At 43.4% G+C, this 26,391-nt stretch overlaps 1 protein-coding gene across 1 annotated transcript in view; it reads left to right on the forward strand.

The window, feature by feature from the left end:
- CPNE4 (copine 4) overlaps positions 1-25,025 on the forward strand; it is a gene marked incomplete at its 3' end in the record, with an annotated part of 615,561 nt that extends 590,536 nt beyond the window's left edge. Inside the window, exons 11-16 of the mRNA XM_079705040.1 lie at positions 746-879; positions 8,235-8,289; positions 11,306-11,357; positions 13,917-14,050; positions 20,265-20,501; positions 24,891-25,025. Of these exons, the coding sequence (XP_079561166.1) occupies positions 746-879; positions 8,235-8,289; positions 11,306-11,357; positions 13,917-14,050; positions 20,265-20,501; positions 24,891-25,025 (747 nt within the window). The remainder of the gene's footprint in view (positions 1-745; positions 880-8,234; positions 8,290-11,305; positions 11,358-13,916; positions 14,051-20,264; positions 20,502-24,890) is intronic.
- Between the last annotated feature and the right edge of the window lie 1,366 nt (positions 25,026-26,391).

Here is a 26,391-nt window from a genome sequence, read left to right on the forward strand (position 1 = left end):
CTCCGCCCGCGAAGGGGCTCGTAGTGTGTAGAAACCTTCCCTCCTTCACGGCTCCCTCCCACTGGTGCAGGTCCCGTCCATATCCTATTGTCTCTGTTTATTCTTTTTTTCTTTTGACCTACCCAGGTATGTGGGGAGTTTCTTGCCTTTTGGGGGGTCTGAGGTCTTCTGTCAGCGTTCAGTAGGTGTTCTGTTGGAGTTGTTCCACGTGTAGATGAATTTCTGATGTATCTGTGGGGAGGAAGGTGATCTCCGCGTCTTACTCTTCCGCCATCTTCCTCCGGCCCACATCTTCTTTATCCATTCATCTGTGGATGGACATTTAGGTTGTTTCCACGTCTTGGCTATGATGAATAGTGCTACTATGAACATAGGGGTGCATGTATCTTTTTAGAATAGAGTTTGTCTGGATATATGTCCAAAAGTGGGACTGCTAGGTTATATGGTAATTCAATTTTTAGTTTTTTGAGGAACCTCCATACTGTTTTCCATACTGGCTGCACCAATTTACATTCCCACCAACAGTGTAGGAGGGTTCCCTTTTCTCCACATCCTCTCCATTATTTGAATAACTAGTTTTTAAAGCTGATGAATTTCTTCTCTAACTCTGCTTATTGGCAGGTGTGTAACATACTGCTTTCCCCACCCCACCCCACCCTCTGGCTGTGTCTCTCTCAGGGCTAATCACAATTCCTACGAAACGTGTTCATTTTAAATCCACCCGTTTGCCTATCTTCTCTTCCAGGTAGCTATAGATTTCACGGCCTCGAATGGGGACCCCAGGAACAGCTGTTCCCTGCACTACATCCACCCCTACCAGCCCAATGAGTACCTGAAGGCCTTGGTGGCTGTGGGGGAGATTTGCCAAGACTATGACAGGTATGAGACTCCTCATCTCTGTGGGTTCCTGTGGCCCTTGCCTGACCCTGGGCCAAAGAATGGAAATGAAGTTATGCTGAGGCTCATGAGGGGACAGAATAAAGCTTTGTCCCAAATGTGTTATCCTCTCCACACCTAGAGAAACTGAGTTCATGCCAAGCTCACACTGACCACCAAAACAATCCTTTCTTAGCTTTCTTCTCTTACTTGGCTGGCAGGACCACTGGATAGCAATTTTGGTTTCCCTTTTGTAATTTCAGTATGTGCCTTGCTACTGAAAGTTTGGTTCATGGACCAGCAGCATAACGTCACCTAGGAACTTCATCAAGTCCCACTTGAGACTCTGAATCAGCATCTGCATTGTAACAAGATTCCCAGATGATTCGTGTGCACTTTGGAGTTTGAGAAGCACTGGTTTATTGGCACTGTTCTATCTGATCCTCACATTAAACATTCTGTCATGGGTGTTGTTTAACAGAAGAGGAAAACTGTGCAGGGAGGTGAAGTGATCTGTGCTCTGCTCCACACCCAGGGGCAGGAGTTAAACCCAGATCCAGCTCATTCCACAGCATAAGCTTGTAAGAGTGGGGTTTCATGGACCTCAAAAGCTGTTGGTAACTTTAACAGAAGGTGTGTGTGTGCCCACGACAATGTGTGTATGTGTTTGTAAGTCTGTATAGAAAACACGATTTTGAGATCAGATCAGTATTACATTTATTTTTACTTGATAATAAATATTGACCTTGCCCACCAAGAGAATTCCCTGTAAGACGTGATTTACATAAATTACATTGAACTGAATTTATTCTGCCTTTCTATTATTTCCAGATTGAGGTGAAGTTGTTCACATGTTTGATCAAGAAGTCTCTTTGAAGTAGAACCAGTGTAAATATAAATATGGGTAAATCTCAGTTGACAGCCTGGTCTGATTGTAATATAGGACTAGTTAGTAATGAGCAGCAACTAATTGACCTATTAAACCAGGAAAATAAAGAAAGTGACTCTGTCCTCCAGTTTCAGGGAGATTTCATGGAATAGCCTGATTTCTGTTCTTTCTAGTCTCATAACTGGTTATAAACCATGATAACCTGATACCCAGACACCACAGGGAGTGACACAACCTAGTGACCAGAAAGGGCAGAGAAACGAAAAGGACAGGTAATAGGAAAGCTTCCAGCAGTGGACTTCCCACTGGCGAGTCTCTGGATTCGTATTGTTCATCACCAATAACTCAGATGGGTGTGAAGCCAGTTGGCGATGAATGAACACGTACAGTCAAATCTGACATTTCTAAACACAAGGCCCCTGCTAACACTTCCTCTTTTCCACGTTTGGAACAGAGGGCAATAATAACATTTTTAATTACCTTGTTGAAATGATACTTGTACTTAACCTTGAAATATTGTCTGTGAAGACAACTTGAATCTCAGCTCTGATTTCTTTAGGCCCCAATTCGGGGAGGTTCTTAGAGAGGCTTGTGTCATATGGAGATTTCTACCAAGGAGGGAAAAGATGGACATATATTGCATCCTCACTGTCAGAAACTTCTCCAAACATCCCCAAAACAACAACACAGTAATTCTCTCCTTTCTCTCTCTCTCACTCTCACATACACTCACACACACACACACACACACACAAGTGTGTCCATATGAGAGAAGAAGGAAGAGAGGGAACATCTGGATTCTTAATAACTTTTAAATGTTGAAATTCTCATAAAAGAGATAAAGTAGGTAAAAGCACTTAATACAACACAATAGCTGCTTAGTAATAAAGTTGACTCTGACCGACTCTGCAAAGCACAAGGCAGTGTAATAATGAATTCCAAAGAGGAGATTTGGTGGCCTGGCCAGAAATTAAGATGCTGACACCCAGAGTCCTTGCTGCGGTTCTGCAGCAGATTTACTGGACAAGCTGCAGAACTTCTGTTTCCTGATTACCTTGCATGAAAGATGCAGATACAACAGTCAGAGGGACCTGCACATCTTTTAGACCTGTTATCCCTTTATAACGTGAGCCAGACAAAGCCTGGGGAGGATTTTGTATTCCCTCAAAAATACCGATTCACTCTAAAAGTAAGAGATGACACTTTTGGGGTTACATGAAGAATCATTGCAAATGATTCTTTTAAAAATTTAAAAATAAAATACCAAAGTTGTCAGCCCCAACTGGCCAAGAAAATCAGGTTTCTTCAGCTCAGTGGAGCTTTTTTATTTTTCATATAAAGAAGGCACCTCAGCATTGAAATTGGCACACTAATCGCTTCTTGAAAACTGACAAGGTTCCACCGCTTCTCCTCTGTGTGGGTGGAAAGACAATAGACAGGAATTCAGGACATTTCAATTCGGGGTTTTGGAATTAATTTATTCTTGCATCAAAGTCAGTGAGGTTGTTGCTCAAAAAGAAACACTTCAATAAAAACTGACAGAAGGCGCCTTTCCCCCTCCTGCAGCGACACGGAGGTTTTTAATCCCCAGGAGGCTTGGAAATTCCTCCCAGCCTCTGACAGCCAAGGGTTTTCTTCCTGCCTTGTACAGTCACTGTTCACGGGACATGATGAGCTGATCCGTGAAGCTGAACAGCTTGAGAGACGCGTGAAGCTCGGAGTTCTCAGGGTGGCCTTGAGGGGAGGCCAGACTCAGGTCCTGAGCCCGGAAGGCAGCCCTACCAGCTAATTTTCTCTGCACCTCTGAGAGAGAGACCCCTGCCCTCTCTCCCCTCCAGCTCCCCAAGAACGTGCGCTCACAAACGAACTCATCTGTTCCCGGTTGGTTATAGCCCTTCCCCAGCTCCTACGAACAACCTGGTCTCTTTAGGCTGCTCAAGGCCAAGATGGTATCCATTCCTTGGGCTCAGCAGAGATGTGAGTCTCTGACCACCTGCCATGTCCCTCATAGAAAGGCTGGTCTAGCTGCTACCAAGAGAGTATAAATACGGTACATTTCTCGCAAATACATACTGACGTTTGATAGGCTTGGCCACCCCAGAATAAGGCAGGGGTACTGGAAACCACTGAGGCAGGCATCTCCTCTGAGGTGTGCTCAGAGCAGTGCGGAGGCAAGGTTAGAACTGACACAGTGCAGTTCGAGTGCAGAGGGTTGGGTTAGAAGTCGGAAGGCAGGGTCACATCACAGTGCTACCTTTTCCACTCTGCTGACACCAGTCCATTGTTCTCAACCTTGGCTCCACATTGGAACCACTCAGGAAGCCTTAAAACAAGCTGGTACCTGGGCCCTACCCCCAGACACCCTGATTTAATTAGTCTGGTGCACATCCTGAGGATCAGAGTTTTTTAATTCCAGTGGGCATCCAGGGTTGAGACCCAGAGTCAAATTGGGAGAGATAGGTGAGATGGAGCGGCTGAGGACCTACTGGGTGCCAGGCCCCTCACGCAGTGCTGTAAAGGCACAGAGAGATTAATAAGCACGGTTTCCCCTCGAGTGGCTCACAGTCTCATGGGAGAGAAAGGCACATAAATGAATCACAGCCCTACATGGCCTATGTAAGGATGGGGACGCATGAGGAAGGAAGGATTAACTCTATCCTTTGTGGGAAGAGAGATTGACAGTCGAGGAGGGCCTCCTGGGGGTGGTGAGTTCTGCTAATTCTGTTCTTTGTTGTTATTAGCACATTATTCTGAATCATTAGACCAGACCAACCTCCTATGAAGGGCAGAGTCAACAGGGTCCTGGTGACGGGAGGGCCTGGGTTCAGATCCCAGCTCTGCTCCCTTTATTCTCCTGAGGTTATACTGGGCTTTGGTTTCCTTGACTGCAAATGAAAGATTTATCTAACTTCCCCTGCAGAGTGGTTGTAAGGATTAGATACAAAAGTTTTGCCTTTTGTACATACTTGATAAGTGATAGAGGCTATTTTCTTTAATACTCTTACACAAAAGGGAAAAGGACCATAGTGTCAGACTTAAAAGTCATTTTGGACCAATGACCTTTAAAATTTTTTGGCTCACATACTCCTAAAAATAGTGTTAAAACATATAGCCCTCACACACTTTTGCATTGAAATCTAACATTTTCCATCAAGAGTTTAAATAGTGACAAAGAATGAAAATTCTAGTGTAATGTAAATATGGACATTTAAAAATAAAACTCTTATCTAACTCTTGCAAATGCATCCAGCAGAATCTAAATGCCATAGCTATTTGATACCCACCATCGTCCATTTAAAAAATGCGCGAACACTTTCATCAGTTTGAGCTGAGAATTTTGTTTCTTCTTTTTCTTGAACTCATATTTACATTCCCTTCCCCCATAGAACTTCATTCCAATGTATCTTTAAAAATTTGGTTTGAAATTCCTTTATTGATCGCTGTATCACACATGTCTCTAATTAAAATATGAATATAAATTTTTAAGTTTCCAATCTCTAAAATTCACTGTAATGAAAAGATTCAAAGTATTTAAAAAATATCTTCTGGTTTAGTTTTTATTATAATCCTTATTAGTGTGTAATTGATCAAAAATATTTGTGAAATTTCAACACCTGATTATTGTCTATAAAAAATAGAAATGAAAAAATCTTAATGAAACAGATAGTAGGTTATTTTCCCAATTAGTTTACATATCTGTGGATGACTGCTACCTATGACCAGAATGGGAAAATCTAGCATTAATTCTAATCCAATTTTTTGTTTTTATCAACGTAAATACTAAGAAAGCTTGTTTTTATAAGTCCATGGTAATGGAAAGATTTTGCCTATGAGCATTATGTAATTCTTTCAATTCTAAGTTTTATATCAAAAAATTACATATCTATCATCAAAAGGTATTTTTAATGATCTACCGCCTGACATCAGCACTTCCTACAATTTTTTTAAAGCAAAAATGAGCAAGTACCTGACTTACAAAAGGATTTGTTTGCTAGTGAGTCATTCACATCAGGAAGTATCTCTTTATTTTCTTCTGTGGAGCTTTTCCACTCGGGAGCAACGCACCATGGTGGCTGAAATTCCTAGTGGGTGAGTGGAGGTTAATTGGGAGAGCGGAGGTGTGAATGAGGAGCAGGTATTTCCATCAGAGATGTTCCCAGAAGATGAATTTCAGTAATTTCAGTGGGGAGGTAGAGGAACTGAATACTGATTTCCTTTAAAAACAAAGAAGCCATGCTCTCATATCCCTCGAAGGGCTTTGCATTTCCATGTACCCTAGCTTTAAGACCACTGCTTTAGAGAACAGCCTTTATTAAATGTCTAGTTGTTCTGAAATGCTATTTTGCTCTGAGTTCATCTCCATTTCCTTATGGATGCAGTCGTTTGTCTTTTCTTTTATTAATCTCTTGCTTTAGCCCACTTTTCCTTACCAGGGAGGGTAAAAATGCATCTTCCATCTGCACATCATCTGATCAAGGTCTTTCCCTAAGAAGTTCAAGACAGCAAGCTCATTGCCACTGAAGACCCTGGGCTCTTAGATAGTATTTTATATTATTTTATTCCAATAGTAAGAAATACTGCCTTCAGCAATGTGGTGATCTGCCCTGAACTTTCCAGGTTGGAAGTTTCTACCAATCAAGTCCTCAATAATTGCTAAATGACCCCTTTACTCAGTGCTGCTGGATCCTATCTTAAGTTCCCTGATGTTTTGGCATGCTGATGCTTGCTTGTGTGCTCAGCTTGCCTTCCCTTGCCTCTTGCATAATAAGACTCCTCTCTTCCCAGTTTTATTTCTAATCAGGGAAAATGAATGCTTAAATCTATTGTGCTTAGGCTTGAATATTTTTCTTTAGTATGTTTATTAGAGTCTTTGTGACTACAGAGAACTGATGCTCTCCTGACTCATTAATTTTTCCCCTTGTAGGTGAGGCATTTTCCCTACCTCCCTACTCTTGAAACTCAGTTATATAACAGTGCATCATGCTCAGCAAGCTTAAATTCGCAAGGGTGGCTTGAAGGGTTAAAAGGAATATCATTATGTCTGGAACACTGGTTTTGTGATTAGAAATGGGTGGAATATTAAATCTCACCCCTCCTAAACTTATCAAAGAAATTAAAAAGTGTAGAGCCTTCTAGGTTTCTCTGTTTTGACTTCTGAGCCATCCAAGTTGGAAGAAGCAAGACCCATCCTTCACCCAGAACAGTTTTCTTCCAGACTTAACTAGAAAGTACCTCTAAAATCTCCCTTGCTGATTCCTCCCCACATTTGCTCACCTTTGTCTTGGCTAAGAAGGAATTTCTGAGACAAAGTATTTCAATATTTCCAAGGACCAGAAGTATTTTTTTTTCTTAGAGCTGTGGCTAATCCTTTATAAGATTTTATGATTTCTTAGTTATCATCATTAATACCTTTTCTAATATCTGCTAGATGCAATGCCCCACGAAGCCCATATTCACACAACAGAAAGGGAAAGAGGGAACTGGTGATTTTCTGGCAAATTTAGACATTGATTTCAGAGAATTCTGGTTTCCCTGTACCTCTCAACCCCTACCCCAAATTTGGTCAAATGGGCTGTATTTTGGTGAAGTTCTATCAAAGCCATCATTGGCTACTGATGACCTCTAAATCAGTTAGATAGTGATGGGTGACGGTCTGGCTTTGATCCTTTGACATCTCAGCTTGGGGCTCCCCTTTTGCATCCAGAGACATTCTGGGACAGTGAGCCCTTATCTGAGTTTCCTTTTCTCCTTGGCTGGCTCTGCAAGAACTGCAAAATGGAGGAACTGTTCCAAGAATAAATCTCAGTTGTGTTTTTAATGGGAGAGAAAGTAAAAGGTAGATAGCCTGAGGGGGGCATGTCTTCTTCCAATAGCAATACTCCAGAGCCCCACTGCAACAATTCCCTGACAGCACAAATTTTGCTTAAGAAGAGTCTTATTTGTGATCTGGTCAGGAGGCCTAGTTATGGGAAGTGCAAGAGGAAATCACATTTAATGCTGTACATAATCAGTAAGTTATGATGGTATAATAGAAAAGGCATGGGCTTTGGAATCACACAGTGCTTGCTGGTAAACATCTTAGGTCATTTTCTTAGCCTTTCTGAGACTCAGTTTATTCATCAGTAAAACAAGAATAATAAGTAGGTGGACCGTCAAACATTGTGTGAAAATTAACTTAGTATGTACATGGCCTAGCATCATATCTGGCATACTGTAGTGCCAATCAGTGTTTATTCTTCTCCTGCCCATCATCTCACCTATAGTATAGGAAAGCAGTAAAATGATGAACTTTGGGGATTATTTCTTGATTTTAGTTGCTCACACTATTGCTATCCCCTGTTACCACAGGTAATCAAGAAGCACGAGTCAGTATTTGGCATAATGACCTATTCTAGCAAGGTAATGCAAGTTCGTGTTTTTCTTCCTCATTAAATGGACAAATGTAGCAACTTCTTTTTTTTAATTTCAGTGACAAAATGTTCCCAGCCTTTGGGTTCGGTGCCAGGATACCCCCAGAGTACACGGTGAGTGAGTGTTTTGCTGTAAACAAAGGATGAGTTGGGTTTCCCTCACAGGAGTCTCACTCTTTCGACCTTTGAAATAATTATGTAAGGGCCCAAAGAGGCAGAAGTGGTCTTCAGAACCAGTGAGATTAGCTCCTCGGAGCCTCTGTTTTGATGACAGCCAATCTCCTGGTATTCTGTATTGGCCTTCTCAGAGTCATTTCCAAATGAAGTGTTCCATTGTTTAGCTTCTTATAGACATAGTCAGAGACTGTGGAAACACTCAGAAGTTGATCTCCAGTGGCTCAGAACCCATGTATTCAGATCTCCCCTGGAGAAAGACCCTATTGACCATGTTGACAGTGAAAGTCCATGACAGTGAGGTCTACAGACTCTCTCATCCCAAGTCCCTAAGCACCAGTCTTTTGTGGGAGACAGAGAAAAATCCTGAAGAAAGCACTGCTCGAGCTCAGAGAATCTGGAGCTGAAAGGCTCATGTAAAGACACTGGAATCCTATTTGGTCTCGATGCCGATTTCTCACAAAGAAGGCAGAGACTGTACGTGGAGAGATTTGTGCTGCAGTGGAACTGAGGCATTCTCCCATGGTATACCAGATGGCCCTGTGGGACACTCTCCACAGGGCACTCAGCCTCCCAGGTGGGAGAACCTTGGAGGGGAGCAGGGCTCCTGCTGCAGCCTCAGGAAGCCTCTGAGGTCCCAGCTAAGTGCAGGCAATACCACCCAGTCATCAATTTCTCTTTTACTGACCTTGTCTCAGCTGCACAGCAGGAGGCAGGTGCCAACTTTTGCTTCCACCCCAGAGCCATCAGACCAAGGGCCTTCAGTGAAAGAGGGAGTTCACCTCCCTTTGCCTGCTGGAGTGAGAGATGATGGAGTAGCCTGTCTCCCTGACCTGTCCTCCTCCTTGTTTGCTTTGCAGCCCACACTGGCCTTCCTGCCGACCATGCTACAGAATTCTAGAAGCATTTGTCAGAAATGAGTACATTGTGGGGGAAGAATATAGAACAAGAGCTGTCGACTGGTTGCCTGTAGACATTAGTCAGGCCATATTCTATTTGACACACAGTTTTTTTTGTTTTTTTTTTAAGAATTAGACAATTTCATATAAAATGTCAGATTTCTGGCTTCTCTGGAAAAACTGAAAGGCCTGATAACACTATAATTAAAAGATTACACATAAAAGTATTAGCCAGAGCTCAGGAGATTCAGTCCCCTTCAGATGGGATATCAGTTCCAGAATGTGGGCGGGTGGGTGCCCACCTTCCTCACAGAGGTGCTGAGTCTCGAGCCTGGAATGCACCTGGACAACCACCAGTCCAGCTGCCCTGAGATGCTTGAGTGTCCTCCTCACATCCCCCCCAGACAGCCTTCCGGTCTCAGCTTGACCCAGTGGGGCTGAGGACAAAGGTGTGCAGCATACCTGGCTCCAGGCCTTCCTGTCCTCATGCCTGACATCTGCCTGGTCACCCTCCTGAAGCAACTTCTTCTTCTTGCTGTTTGCTAAAGTCCTGATCCCCTGGCTCCACTCTGACTGGCAGCTAACTTATTACTGCTGCCCTAACAGTCACCCCTTACGTATTCTCACTCTGCTCCCCCAAAGCCATTCAGATACCCTTTTCCATGCCTCATCTCCCCTCTGCCCTAGACAGGCCCTGATGGTCTCAGCAACTCAGGTGCCCCCTAGAGTGTTTACAAAATTACCATGACTTACTTCTTGAGGATAAAATCTCAGTTTGCATTGAAACTGAGCCACAAGCACCTCCGCCTTAGTTTGTGCTCTCCTGGGACCTTGCGACAAGGATTTGGAGGCAAGCAGTTTATTTGAGAGGTGGAGGAAACCTCAGTAGAGAGTGGGGAAATGGAGAGAAGTCAACATAGGGTTTACTAACAAGCCATTACCAGCATGGACAGCCAGAGCTGAATCCCGGGAGACAATGCAGAGCACACACAGACCCCAAGGGGTAAGAGACCTGGGATATTGACACACCACCTCCCATCAGCCCATGATGAAGAGCTACTCCCTGGGGACATTACTCCCAGGGGACATTAATTCCCTACCATGTTTAGCCTGTCACTTGGGCAGGCAAAGCAGGCTCTGGAAGCCCAAGAAAAACTTAAGGTAAATAAAGCACCCAGGATGGTTGGCAGTCAGTTGAGTTGCCTGGAAAAGCCAAGGGCAAGGGAGTGTGAGCGAGGCACCAACAGCATCAGCTCTGACCCCCACTGAGAAAAGAGGGGTCTTTTAACACAATGACCTATTTTCTAGGCCCCAGAGAGTCAGTCCTGTGGGAAACAGCCTTTGAAATGGAAGTCTCAGTAAAATTCCAAGTGACCCAATACAAATGTCTAGATGCCAGGACACCCCTTAATTTTATCAGGTTTTAGAAAGAAAAAAAATAAACCACATATTATTTGACCTTGTACATATGTCCTGCCAGGTAGAGGAATTTGTGTTGTAATTATTACTTCATTACTTTTCCAAAAGCAAGAGTCTATTTTTACCTGTATGTATGTGAAAATCCTCCTGCCTGGCAGCTCTGTATATTATGTTAGAATGAGTCTTAAATGTCAACAGCTTTGCTGGAGCCTTTGTAACCATGGCCATGTCAAGCAGACAGCTTAGGTTATTGAGTTATCACTTTTTAATCACTGGGTCCAAATAGAACTCAACCAAATATGTCTCTGGTCTGTGGCCACTTCTATCAGGAAGCTATTTGGAGTTACATTTTTATGAAATATTTTCTTGGATTTTTTTTTCATATGCCTTATTCTCCCCCTCCTGCCAGCATTTATCTGATTCTAGAAAAATCTCCCTGTCACCTCAACTCCACAGGGAGCTTAGAATCCACCCCCCATCTCAGAGTGATTGTGTAAAGGCTTAAAATGGTTCCTGCTGCTTGACACATAATGAATGTAATGAGCATCTGTTGGCAAACTCTAAGCCCCAGTGCCTCCTTACTGGATTAATGTTGTCATTCTCCTTTTTTCCTTTTGTAAATTTTAATTGGTGTCCAGGTATCTCACGACTTCGCAATCAACTTTAATGAAGACAACCCAGAATGTGCAGGTAAATCACAACGTGAAAGGAAGTCAGTGTTTCACAGCCCTTCCCTTCGTACTTTTCCCATTTTAGTTTCTCTCTCTTGATGCAATATGTCAGTGATGATTGTCCACAGAGGAGAAGTAGGCTGGCTGGACCCAAATAAACACACTACTCTGAAGGCCACAACAGAGCAGAGATGTAAGAGCTGGAAAAGACAGAATGCAGAAGAGACCTTGAGCTTAGAGCAAGAATATTGATTCCAATTCTGGATTCTTCTGGCCAAAAAAAAAAAAAATTTTGAGGGAAGGGTCACCTGATGGGCAGTGATGAGGTACCCCTCTTTCTCCTTTCCAAGTTGTCATCAAATATTTATTTTGCACAACTTCCTCTCTGTGAAGTAATAAGGAAAGGGGGAAGCGTGGAGATCATGTGACAATTTCAGCATGTTGGCAAAGGATATGCCCGCAGCAACTTCAAACAAGTCACTTCATAGTATTGTGCCAGAAAGAGCCTTCTCAAAGGCTTTGGTCTGTATTATGTTATTTCCAGCTAGAAATTCCCCAAGACATTCCACAAAATAATGATGATGACTGTGATGATAAATTGTATCCTAGAATCATTTTTCCTGATTTCTAAATAATAAATAGAGCCAAGTACACCTGTTACTATGAAAATGGTAAGACATTTTTGCAGTGGGCTAGTGGAAATGTCTGTGTCTCTCCTCCTTCCTGTAGAGGAGGAAGGGGCTGAACAGGGTTAATTCAGATCCTGTGGGTGATGTAGCACATCCCGCAGTTTCTTTCACAAATTTGGCACTAACTGTCCAAGAACATGACATCAATATCCCTGGGTCTGCACGCAACAACCTATGAGACCAGATCTCCATTCTGCCCTTATTCCCTCTCACCATCCCTCACGCCAAGTTTATTACAGTTTAGGCTTCCCTCATCTCAAACCATTCCCACTCTTCAACTGTAAGAATGGTTTTCCATCAAAGCAGAATGAAGGACATATCCAGTGTTAACCCATTTCACATCTTAGAATTCACCTGCCTGGTATTTTTGGAAGAGAACTCAGACTTGCTTATCTTAGGCAAAACCTCAAAAACCAAAACAGATAAAGAGCTTCTGTTCCACATCACTTAACTTCAAAACCAGGCTATGTAATGATTTTTGGCACCTGTCTTTAGAATGGCAGACTTTGGGGCAGGACAAAGAGAATGAAGCATTTTCAGTCATTTTCATACACATTTTGTTACATGCATGTGTATAAAGGCAGAACAGAACACAACTTGCTCATCCAAGATGCCCAAAATCTGGTTGGCCGGATGTGACAGGAAAACAATCACAGGAGGGGCTTTGTGGGTCTCTCTGGCTTAAAACAGGACCAGTGTGCTGTTTCAGGGTAGAAAGGGGTACAGGAGGATGAGATGAAACAGGGGAAGAGAGAGGTAACACAGGCACAGACACAGAGAGGACCATTTGAACAAAAATCATTGGTAATGGGACTGTCTCTGTGGGATCACAGTTAGAACATTCAGTGTGCAGCCAAGACTTATGCTGGGAGGAGCTACACTAGCAGGACTGCCTCTTCCAGCAGAGCCCACCCGTCATGATCTCTTGGATGGAAGCCCCCCTTAAATGAGGGGTGCCCGTGGTGATGGACGTCACACACTTGTACTACAGTCCCCGGCAGATGACTGTGACCGTCATTTTGCTCATTCATCACACATTTGGGGAGCAGCTACCATGTGCCCGACCTGCCTCGAGCTCATGAGAAAGAAAGTCACAATTCCTACCCACAAGGACTTTAACATCTGGAGAGACGGTTGTGGGTACACATCACTCACATAGGTGGCCTGGGGTGGTTATACTGGAGTCAACAGGATGGTGTGAAATGGTGTGAAAATGAGAGGGATGTTAAAGCTGTGAGCATGGCCCTTAGAGCCAGACACACCTGGGTGTGAATCCTGAGTCTGCAGCAAACCTCTCTGGGCCTCAGTTTCTTAACTGTAAAATGGGTACAATGTTGGCTTCATTACAATAGGAGGATCTAATGAAATCTATTGTGTAAGGTGAGACATAAGGGAGACATTGGTGGAAATGATCGCTTTTGATTTGAACCTTTAAAGAAAACGATTTTAGAGCAAAATGATTTCTCTCTGAGTTTTAAGTTGTAGGGTTGCAAAATATTCCCAATATGAATCCCTTATTTTTGAAAGTGTAGAAAAAGATTTGGGAATACATAGGTTTGTAACTGACATTTTTTAATGGGTCTAGAATATTCTCTTTGTCATAAAAAGCTTGTTTGTATTCTGTAGCAAACACAATTATTCATTAATAAATTCTTCCCAAGTCAATTTCAAAAAAAAAATAAGTAAAATGAATAAAGAAAATGATTTTAGTGGGAGTGGAGGCAGAAATACCAGCCCAGATGTGGTATTTTCTTTTTTATCTTAAGAACATAAATGTGCTATTGATAAGGACTATTTGGGGGAAGTTAATGCTTCATTTGTGTGTGTGTGTTTGATTATATATTTATTTAGGGGGACTATTTAGCTATTGATTTTTGTCAATTCCTCAGGGATTCAAGGAGTTGTGGAAGCCTACCAGAGCTGCCTTCCCAAACTCCAGCTCTATGGCCCCACCAACATCGCTCCCATCATCCAGAAGGTCGCCAAGTCAGCATCAGAGGAGACCAACACTAAGGAGGCATCGGTAAGGAGAGGGGTGGTCTGCCTGCTAATGGGCATTTACCTATCCTCACCTGGATACTGGCCATAGCACCCATCCCAATCTGACAATAAATTTGCATTTCTACCTGTGTGAGTTTGAAGAAGTGACTTAACCTTCCCCCTGTCCTCAGTCTCCTCACCTGAAAAATGGGGATAATCATGCCTATCTCTGCTGGATTAATATGAGGTTTAGAGATGACACAACTCAAATGTCTGCAATGTTACCTGAACACAGAAGGCTTTCAACAGGGAAAGCCACTATATTCACTGGAGTGTAGGTCATCCTCATAATACTCATACTCTCCTTCAGTTCCTAGGAAGGAAAAAAAAAACAACTGTCCAAAACTAAGCTTGCTTTCCAGTGTACCCAGACTACAGATGGAAGTGAAGTAAAACAATGGGTTATTCTTCCGCCTGGTGGTCAAGTGAAGTAACACACAACATCACAGTGAAGGTTTATTTCAGGTCCTATGAGTAGTTTTCTTAAGAAAAATGCAAACCAAGGTTACAAGGCCAAATAGAGTTAGTTTTTTTCCCCTAATATATTAGACTTAAATATATTGCTGTAATAGATTTTCTATGCATCATGTTTCAATACCGTCATTTTGTCCTATATCCTTTCTTAGCTTTATGACCTTTTCTCAGATTTCGCAGAATATTGCTGTGTCTGAAATTTTCTCTGTGACTCTATCCTGGGTTCCCAGACACTGGATTTGCATGGAGAACATGATATGCTGCTCCCTCACCTTCTTATGTGATCTCCTCTGACCCCCTTGCCCTGTGCCTGTGTTCTCAGCTTCTCGCGTGTTAGGATGGGCTGGACCACACTCCTGTCTCATGGCGACCTCTGCTCTGTGCACTGCAGCACACACCTCCCAACTATTAGGGACCCTGACCTCATACTTATATTCCCTTTCTCTCCTCATCACCTATTTTTCCCTTTCTACTGAAGACTCATTCCTATTAGCAAATAAAGCATGTTACAATATCTCTTGTTTAGGTTCAAAACTCTCTCTCAACACCACTTTACCCTTTAGGTGCTGTCCCTTATTTTACTCTCTTTTGCAGCAAAATTCATTGAAAGAACTGCCCATATTCACTGCCTCCATCTCTCCTCCCATTGGCCCTTCCACCTGTACCACCCAAACTTTGCTCCCCAACACCCCTGTGAAGACCACATCTGTAAAATCAATAGCATCTCCATCTTGCCAAACCCACAGAGGCCTTGAAGCAAATCTGAATCCTCTCAGATGCAAGATTTAGGCATAGGGTTGGACAGGATCAGTATTTCATTTTATTTTTATCCTTTTTTTTTTCATCACCAGGGCTTCAAGTTCAAATACTTCAAATAATACCTTGCTCAGAAACCAAAGACATGAAATAGGTTTTAAGAAAACAGACTATTTTTGCTAAATATGGGCTGAAGGATGGGGTCCAAACTTGTCTATTCTCTTTGACTCCCTTTATCCCCAAGAGCATCCAAGACATCCCTAGGGCTCCCCGGAGCCCAATTTGAATCATCTGGGGTACCAGGACTCATAGGAGTAAAGAGAATCTGACATAGGTCTGAGTTCTGGACTAATACAAACCAGCATGAGGTTTTGGCTATTACTCACTCCTCCAGGGACAGATGGGTCTGCTCTGAAAGGACAGGTCAGGAAACAGTACCGGAAGCATCTAATCCACATCTCCCCAAATAAACTCACTCCTATAGGCCAGGAACACTGATGCTTTCCCCCAGCAGTTTCCATTATCTTTTGAACAGTGTGTGGTCCAGGGCCCCTTGTTATCACTGATTGCTAAGGTTCCTAACCTTGAACCTTGAACGCAAGTGGTGCCAGGAAGTCTGTGGCTGTAGGATTTTCTCCTCAGTTTTGTGGAACTCTTCTAGAAAGAAAAAAAAGTCCTCTCCTTATGTAAGCAGGACCTCAAGTACATTCAAAGACTATAATATTTCACCCATGAGCACTTTCCTAGCCTGACTTTGGAAGCAACTGTTACTGTGACCTTTATTGGAAATTTCCATCAGGGTTTTGATCCAACAGTCTGAAGCCTATTACCTTTAGCTAGATTAAACCTGGAAGGATCAGCTTCTAGAATCTTGACAGTCTCTTCAGACCAGAGCTTCTTAACCATTTTTGTTCCATGGACACCATTAGCAGCTGGTGAAGCCCATGGACCCCTCCTCAGAAGGACCTTTAAATGCACAAAATAAAATATATGTTATAAAATAAACCAATTATATTGAAATGCAGTTAGCAAAATATCTTTAAATGTGACATAGAAGCATCATAAATATAGTAATAAAATTAAATTATGAGAATTTGTGGCTGGCCTAATAATTCTGTAATTTCTAAGCAGTGTTGAATGTAAATGACACATTGAGATATTTGCAAACACTGTAAGATAACAAGAAAGTATTCTGTGATTTCTATTAGTGACACAGTCACAAGTACAGTTAAAACCAATTTTATTTGTTGATTATGTTTAGAATTGAAAAAAATGATAAGTTTTAGATAGAGGTTAGTGAAAATAAAACTTTAATTTACCCCAGCTGCACAGACTGCCTGAATTCTTTCAACTCAACAGTCCACAAGCCTAGGTTAAGAACCCCTGCTCTAAATGAAAAGCCAGCCACATTCTGCAACCTGTTTTTCAGTGGCTTGCTAGATGAGAATGGCTTTTTCATTTTTAAATGGTTGGAAAAAATCAAAAGGAGAATAATATTTCATAGCACACAAAAATTATATGACATTCAGGGCTTCCCTGGTGGCGCAGTGGTTGAGAATCCGCCTGCCGATGCAGGGGACACGGGTTCGTGCCCTGGTCCGGGAAGATCCCACATGCCGCGGAGCGGCTGGGCCTGTGGGCCATGGCCGCTGAGCCTGCGTGTCCGGAGCCTGTGCTCCGCAACGGGAGAGGCCACAGCAGTGAGAGGCCCGCATACCGCCAAAAAAATAAATAAATAAATAAATAATTATATGACATTCAAACTTGTGTCCATCAATAAAGTTTTATCCGAACACAGCCATGCACATTCCTATCAAGCACTGTCTATGGCTGTTTTCATTCTAACAGGCAGAGTTTTGTCATTGCCACAGACATCATTATGGCCCGCAGAGCCTAAAGTATTTATTATAGCCCCTTTACAGAAAATATTTTGCCAACGCCCACTCTAGACCACAACAACTCTAAACTTTCTTGATGTGGTCGTGTGACTGTCAGGTTGTTTGCTCCTGGGGTATTGTAGGGGGCAGGTAGGGGAGATCCGTGCCCTGGACCATGAAGATTGGATCAGACAGGAGTTAGGGGAGGGTGGGGAGTGGACGATGAGAGCACAGAAGGGTGATTCACTCATGAGCCCACCTGCTCAGGAATCAGGATGAGTCTCCATCCAGGTGTGGCATCTGCCATGGCCTCCAAGGCACACCCTGGGAGGAGTCATTTCTGGTTTCCTACACTGCTTCCCTCCATCCCCAGGCCACCAAGCTGCCTCCTTCTGCCTTCTCCAAGCTGCCTTCTCCTTGCAACTCCCTAGCTCCTCCATCACTTCACCCAACTGAAACCTTCCTTCAAACTCCCAGGTCACCTTCTCTGTGAATGTATAAGACTTAAAAAGCGTAGGTATGGATGAAAATTGACAACTCGAATGAATTTGAAAATTGATCAACTAGAACTAGGGTTGGGTAGTTAGTGGACATGGAACAGAATTAGTCTTTTATATATATATATATATATATATATATATATATGTATGTTTGTTTACTTATTTATTTATTTTTGTCTGCATTGGGTCTTTGTTGCTGTGCACGGGCCTTCTCTAGTTGCGGTGAGTGGGGGCTACTCTTCGTTGAGATGCACAGGCTTCTTGTTGTCGTGGCTTCTCTTGTTGCAGAGCACAGGCTTTAGGCACATAGGCTTCAGTAGTTGTGGCATGTGGGCTCAGTAGTTGTGGCTTGTGGGCTCTAGAGCTCAAGCTCAGTAGTTGTGGTGCACGGGCTTAGTTGCTCCACGGCATGTGGGATCTTCCCGGGCCAGGGCTCGAACCTGTGTCCCCTGCATTGGCAGGCAAATTCTTAACCACTGCGCCACCAGGGAAGCCCCAGAATTAATCTTTTTTTTTTTTTTTTTTTTTTTTTTTTGTGGTACGCGGGCCTCTCACTGTTGTGGCCTCTCCCGTTGCGGAGCACAGGCTCCGGACGCGCAGGCTCAGCAGCCATGGCTCACGGGCCCAGCCGCTCCGCGGCATATGGGATCCTCCCAGACCGGGGCACGAACCCGTATCCCCTGCATCGGCAGGCGGACTCTCAACCACTGCGCCACCAGGGAGGCCCCAGAATTAATCTTTATATTAAACTGTATGGAAAGCATTCAGGACATGTGACTGTCTTCATCACAGTGTGAATTTCTCTTCTCTCTAATTGTATGTTTGACTGAGTTGTTTTGTTTAAAAACATTTTTTTCAAACTCACAGAGAAAAATGGGAACTCTTTAGCACTGCCAGCCTATATGCAGCTTTCTAAGTGTGATTCTCAAAACCAGATGTTTTCAACATGTGATTATTCTACCTAGCGTTTCTCCTTTGAAATGTGGCAACTTGGAATGGTTTCATCATCCCACATTTATTCCCTGTAGATGTAGAACATATTGCAAAGATTACATTAGAAATTCTTTTGGGTTTGGCATAAGCAGCATCTCAGTGACCTCCTTCCCTCCCCTCTCACCTGAGAGGCTGTCATGATGCCTCTAACAACTAAGGACAGTGATGTCCTCCACTGGGCCTTCCCTCTCCAGACCCCGTAGCCCTTCCCAAGCCCTTCCTGTGCTGATGAGCATGGAGCCTTCTCTCTAATCTCCATCTCAGATGAGTCACCCACCAGCCTGTCCAACCAGGACTTAGAGCAGGAAGAGTCTTCTGCCCACATCCTTGGAGAAGGGCAGCCACCTGCAGGCCACTCACTAGTCCAGGGCACACAGCCTTCAGAGGGAGAGACTGTGACCCTTGCCTTTTCTAGCAGGGCTTTAGTGCAGTGCCATCCACTAGAAATACAATGGGAGGCATGCAGAGATTTTAAATTCTCCAGTAACCACATTTTAAAAGGTGAATAGAAGCAGGGAAATTAATGTTAATAATATATTTTATTTAACCCAGTATAACTAAAACATTATCATCTTAAGAGGTATTCCAAATAAAAAATTATTAATAAAATATTATACATTCTTTTTTTTTGTACTAAGTCTTCAAAACCCAGTGTGTATTTTATACTCACATCATCTCAATTTGGATGCTAAACTACCATAGAAAATACTTGATCCTTATATAGGTTTTATAAATTGATAATTGAGAAAGTGGATTCACATATTTATAGTTGCTCCAAACGTACTTAAAAGATTTCCAATAACTCAATCGGGTATCTACTTTTTAAAGTTAAATTTAAATTCATTCAAATGAAATAAAATGAAAAATTCTGTTTCTCCATTGCTTTCGCCACATTTCAAGGGCACCATAGTTACATGGAGCTCGTGGCTATTGTAAATATTAGGCAGCTCGTCTTTAGACTCTTGCAAATCTCCAAGCTGAAGAGGACCCTACGAATGATCTAGCCCCATCCCTCATTTGAGAGATGAAGAGGCTGAGACCCAGAAGTGTTAAGGGAAAATTCCCAGCATCTTTGGGCTTCCCTGATGGCGCAGTGGTTGAGAGTCCACCTGCCGATGCAGGGGACATGGCTTCGTGCCCCAGTCCGGGAAGATCCCACATGCTGCGGAGCAGCTGGGCCCGTGAGCCATGGCCTCTGAGCCTGCGCGTCCGGAGCCTGTGCTCCGCAACGGGAGAGGCCACAGCAGTGAGAGGCCCATGTACCGCAAAAAAAAAAAAAAAAAATGCCCAGCATCTCAGGGCAAGAGCCTTCGAAGCCAGCCCCCCTGACTCTTCTACTGCTCTGTCTACACCCTGTGCCTTGTAACCATCACTAAGGTGATTATTAGAATTAACCTGCAATTACTGTGCCTGCGTTTAAGCTCCATTCATCCTAAGTCTTCAGTGTTCAGGGTTGTCAACACGGGCACTCAGGAAAAGTCAGTTGTCACTTGCTGTGGTCATTATGCACCGGAGCCACCGGAGTGTGTAACTGGCTTTGTCCTTGTCTCTCCCACCTCTCCATCCCCATCGTCTCCTGGTATCCCACCGATGGCAGCAATACTTCATCCTGCTGATCCTGACTGACGGGGTCATCACAGACATGGCCGACACGAGGGAGGCCATCGTCCATGCCTCCCACCTCCCCATGTCGGTCATCATCGTGGGAGTGGGCAACGCAGACTTCAGTGACATGCAGATGCTGGATGGCGACGACGGGATTCTGAGGTCGCCCAAGGGAGAGCCCGTCCTTCGCGACATCGTCCAGTTCGTGCCCTTCAGGAACTTCAAACACGTACGTATATCTCGAGGGCTTCCCCTGGGAGAGCAGAAGCCCCCCCGCCATTTTTCCATCAGTGTTCATAGTGAAGCAATGCCAGCTGTCCCTGCCTGGGCCAGGCCGACTCCCACCCAGGACATGTAGAGCTTGACTTGCTGGAGAAAGAAGTGTAACCTGAGTCATTGATGAGGAGTCATGCTAACTATGTAGCCAACATTTCATTGGAGCTTGGCCTCATCCACAGAATTTAGGGTCTCCAGTGTACCCAGGACTGCCATGTACAGTTGGGCAGGTTGTTCCCTGCTCAAGGTTGCCTGGCTGAAGTAGCAAAGAGGAGCTGAAATTCGTCCTTCGTTCTCCTTGTCAAGCCATGTGCCCTGGCAGAGGTCTGTGTTTGCCTTGGCAAAGTATATTTTCAAAATTATAGGAACTTAAATCCTGTATAAATGTACAGTAAGTAGCATCAAAGATTTATTCAATTCATTAATGAGGGAACCAGCAAGATAACAAAGTTAGTTTAAAGGATGATATTAAACAGTTGTTTGTGGTCAGTAGGAGAAAATGCTGGAATAAGTTTGCTAAGGCAGAATCAAAACTGGTTCATGACCCACAGGGTTTAAAAAAAAATCTTTTCTGATTCATACAAAGTTTCCCTCTGGGATGGCGGTGGCCCTGAAGAGCCCTGCAGAGCCCCCCGCACTGTGTCACAGACAGCCCCCTGTATTCTTTCATTCCATGCCCCAGTGAAAGCTCCCACAAGTGTGTGGGCAGTGAGCCTGGGTGACTCACAGCAGGCAACTCTGCTACCATAACCCATCTTCAACTTGCCCAAGGAGAGGTTTCCAAGCCCCCAAGTTGTCTGCACAGGACAGCAAGGTGGGGCATCCTCTTCAAGTTGGGGTGCTCTGGAGCTGAATCGCCCACAGTTGTGTTCATCAGTGAAACCACTTGCTCACATGGTGCCCAACATGGTGGGAGGGTGTTCTTCCAGACTGTGATGTCGCGCCCCGTCTTGTCAGCTGGACAGAAGTACCACAGGACTGACCACCACCCACAGCATTGCCTGAGTGAAGAGGGGTCCAAGAGCTTCTCCAAACCACCCTCTCCCCACCCCCTACACACACACACACACATGCCATGGGGCCATGCACTGTTGCAGCCTCCACCCAGCCCCTGCTCTCCCTCACACACCCACAGAGTGCCTGCTGTGTGCTAGCACTTGCACCACAGTGAGAGGAGGAGCCATGGGGCCCAGCCTCCAGGAATTTACTGGAGAACTGCCCGGTTGGGACACAGGTGTCCGCAGAAAACTCTCACACCAAGCGATCTGTGGGCGATTGAGGTAGGCCACCCTGTGGCTACAAAACTTCAGAGAAGCGGCTGGAGCTGGGACATGAGGAGGACAGACCTTGGGGTGTGGGCAGGGAGGTGAGGGGCACCCGCAACAAAGAAGTGCCTGATCAGGGCGAGGAAGGGGGCGCACTCACTGCCCCTCCGCTCTAGGCTCCCGGCTCCCTGTGGTCCACTAGAGCAGAGCACGAGGAGTTTAGCACCCGCCTCAGCTTCCTGAACCTCAAATTAGATACTGAGAACCGTTTCATTCTCCAAACTAATCTATTCTGAATTCAATAAACCATAAATAAAACTCAAGGTGAGGCACTGATATCATTTCATACAGCCAGGAACCCATGAATCGCCTCTCTTTTTCTGCTCTGCATGGTAACTCAGAGCTTCGGACAGGGCAGAGGCTCTGAACTGTGTGGCTTGGGGCAAGTTACTTAACCTCTCTGTGTCACAGACTTTCATCTGTAAAACGGGGCAAATAACACACACATTGGAAGATTAGAGGTGGGGCTTATATAACGCTCAGCACAGCGCCTGGGGCATGTAGGTAGTTAATAAATGTGACTTTTATTACTGTTCTTGCCAGCTACTTTCATATTTTTTCTGCCTTATTCCAAGTTAATGGAACTCCAGGCCCTCTCTGCTCCCCAGAACCACCAGCACAGATATGCAAAGGGCGGGAGCATCATTGGGAACTGTGCTGTCCAACACAGTAACAAAGAGCCACATGTTGTTATTTAAATTTAAATTCATTAAAATTAAATTTAAAAATCAGTTTTTAGTCACACTAACCACATTGCAAGGGCTCAGTGGCAGCAAGTGTCTGGTAACTACCACATTGGACAGTGTAAATACAGAATACTTTTATCACCCGAGCAAGTTCTGCTTGACATACTGTTCAGGAATATTTTTGTCTTTGAATAACAGCAAATCCATCTCACAGCGGATTACATGAGTGGTTCTTAACCAAGGATGATTTTTCTCCCCAGGGGACATTTGGCAATGTCTAGAGACATTTTTGATGGCTACTTGCATCCAGTGGGTAAAGGCCAGGGATGCTAGTAAGCATCCTATGATGCAGAGGGCAGTCCCCACACAAAGAATTATCAAATATATCCAATATATCAAAATAGCAATAGTGCCAAAATTGAGAAACCCTGGATTATATAAGTACAAATATACTTTTCTCGTGTAGCTAGATGTTAGGGGCTGGTGGCTGCTGACATTAGTTTTTTCAATGATTCAATAGTGTCAGGACCAGCACTTAGAGATTCTTTTTGTTATTCCCTCACAATGATAAAATGGTTGCCATAGCCCTAGGAATCATATTCTAGTTAAAGGAAAAAAAGAAGAAGAAAGAGAAACAGAGCCAGTGATGTCCGTTAAAGAGCTCCAAGAAACACCCCTCAGGAAACTCCCACTTGGGTCTCATACAATGAAATTGGATCACATGGCCATCCCTAGATGCCAGGGAGACTGGGAAGTCAAGTCTTTATCTTTCTAAACTTTGTGTGAGCAATGACCAGAGAGAAAAGGGAGGAAATGACTATTGTGTCTTCCCCAGTGTAAAAGTGGACCGTGATCTAACACATGACCCTGAGCAGTTATTTATAAATTAAAAGAGCATTCATGGATACCAATGTCCAACATACTATGGCACCTTCAAAATGTGAGCAGTCGCTTTAGAAACACTCCTCACAGTGTTTTCAGATTGTTTTTAAGGTACGTGTCTCTTACATTTTGAGCCTCCAAAAAACTCTGAGATAGAATGAATTCCTGTTCTTTCCTTTCTTGTCTCAGAATATCGGGGCTTAGCAAAGTTGAATGGCTGAGTGACAAGCCACATAGGAAAGAAAGAGCTAGAAACCTGGTCATCTGGCATGTAGACCAGCCCCCTTTCCTTCAGGACTTCTCCAGAGGGACCTCAAACATTTCTCTCTGCTTCAAATTTTCAACCTCTTCAGTAATTGCTAACAATGAGGTTCAGGCAATCTTACTTGCCCAGTGGCTGGGGAGTTAGTAGTGAGTGCCAGGGTCAGAGGTCAGGCCCAGCTCTGCATGAGTCCAGAGTCCATGCAGAATATCAACCTCTACCTTCCTCTGCCCCAAGGCCCGCAGTGAGTCCATAATGCTGATACAAGAAAGGCTACATAAATTAGCACAGACTAATCAAGACTCTCCGTCACCTGGCCACAAGGTCATTTTCCAACTGAATGCCCCACCAATCCTGCATCCCCAACACACACACACACACACACACACACACACACGCACTTCCTTTAGAGCCCCATCAGATGAATCACTGTCCCTAGAATGATCAAATGCCAATCCTCTCCTTCTCCCTGTTTTAAAATATGCCCAATGTAAATGCCATCTCTTCTTGGAAGCCTGCTGTGATTTCCTCCAAGATGGCTTAGTCTTGGTTTTTTGTGCTCTGGTCACACAGTGTCTGTGACTCCCTAAAGCAGTGTTTCTCAAATTTCAATATGCACAGGAATCACCTAGGCATCAAGTTAAAATACAGATTCTGATTCATTAGCTCTGGGATAGGTCTAAGATTTTACATTTCTAACAAGCTCCCATTGATGTGATCTGCTGGTCTGTGGGATGTATCATGTTCTGCCTCATAGGAGGGTTAATTTCGGCCCCACCAGGCCCCCCTCACATGACTGTAACTTCCTAATGGCAAGAATCATAGACCCTATAAACGCTAGCATAGTACCTGGAACATAAATAGGTGTATGGATTTGAATGTAAATCAGACACAAAACTGCAAGGCAATTCTTTCTGCCATCCAGTGTTCACCCATCCTCAGGTGTGAATAGTTTTATATTTTGAGACAGACATAAAAAATGTAATTATGAAATTAAAGGTTCATTTTCCAACAATCTGACAACTCTTGCTTGGAGTATACGCTGACAAGTACAGAATGAATGATGAATGAATGAATGAATGAATGAATGAATGGGACCAGCTGCTTAGAGCAGGACTCAAGTCTTTTGGGCTGATTTGGGTCAGATTCCCTTGGCCAAAGTCACTGTGATTTCTTCTTCCCTGTAGGCATCTCCAGCTGCCCTGGCAAAGAGCGTGTTGGCTGAAGTCCCAAACCAAGTCGTGGACTATTACAATGGCAAAGGGATTAAGCCAAAATGTTCATCAGAAATGTATGACTCTTCCCGGACACTGGCTCCATGAAGTCTACACACTTTTACAGAGTCCTCAAATACTATTCCTGCTGATACTTAATACTTCTATTATCCTGTACCTAAAAAGACACAAAGGTACACATTTAAAAATAGCACGTTTTGGTGATTTTTAACTAACAATTTTTTTTGCATGTGTAGCCCTGAGGCCTGGATCTGCTAAGCCCTTGTATTGTTAAAGACTTTTTACAAAGAAACACAGATAATTATAACTTACTCTTTACATTACAGCATGTCGCCTTGATATAAAATGTTATCTGTATCTGTTTTTTATACAGGTTTGTTGAAATTTTGCTAAATTTCTTATTATCTTTACACTGTAAAGCATTTTGAAACATTTCTTGAACGTTGATAGCCAAAACATATTTGGTTTTATCTGCTACAGGATGAGAGACTTTTTAAAATGGCAGATGCATGGACTGTATTTTGCATGTTTAAAATAAAAAAAAAAAAACCATGCTGTTTTTGCAGTTGTCATCCATAATTCCTCCCTGCTGAGAATGGTCCCTCCACTGAAAAAGGGACTTATCCACCTAGAGGTGGTCTTCCTGAAGCGGGTCTGGGGCACCCAATCCAACACCTCTCAGACTTCCCTGTGTATACAAATCACCAGAGAATCTTGTTTAAATTTTTACTGTGATGCAATAGGTCTGCATGGGCCCAAGATCCGACAGCTCTGAGTCCCAGATGATGCCATTTCAGGCCCCATGTTTATGTCACTCCCTAGGAATGACCACAAAGAGTCTTCAATAGACCCATGACAGTGGAAACTTGTCCACAGCAAATAACCATGTATTTTATGAATAAATTTGGTACTTAATGGGATTTTTTCTAAGACTTAGAGTCTTATTTCTCTTTTCAAGGCAATTTCTGAACAGTGTTCATGTAAGTGACTTGGCCTCAGGTTAGGAATAGCACTTTCACAGTCCCATAGAAACATGTGGATCATGGTTTTTAACAGACAAGGAATTAAAATACTTAGACCCTGTTCACCAGAAATAGCTGGTGGTTTTTTCTAACCCAAAACAAGGACATGAGCTTCAATGTCTATGTGCCAGGGCCATAGTAAGCAATATGTGTAATGAATAGATAACTATTCAATAGATAGATAGTTAATGAATAAATGGAATACTACTCAAATGAGTGAATGCATGAAAGAATGAATGAATGGACTTCTTAATGGGCTTCATGATCAACATCAAATCCACTGTAGATTTTTTTTTTACATTTTTATTGAAGTATAGTTGATTTACAATGTTGTACTATTAGGTGTACAACAAAGTGTTTGAGCTATATATATATATATATATATATATATATATATACACACACACATATCCTTTTTCATGTTCTTTTCC

Source organism: Hyperoodon ampullatus (genome assembly GCF_949752795.1).
Source record: "Hyperoodon ampullatus genome assembly, chromosome: 5".
NCBI classification, from domain to species: Eukaryota; Metazoa; Chordata; class Mammalia; order Artiodactyla; family Ziphiidae; genus Hyperoodon; species Hyperoodon ampullatus.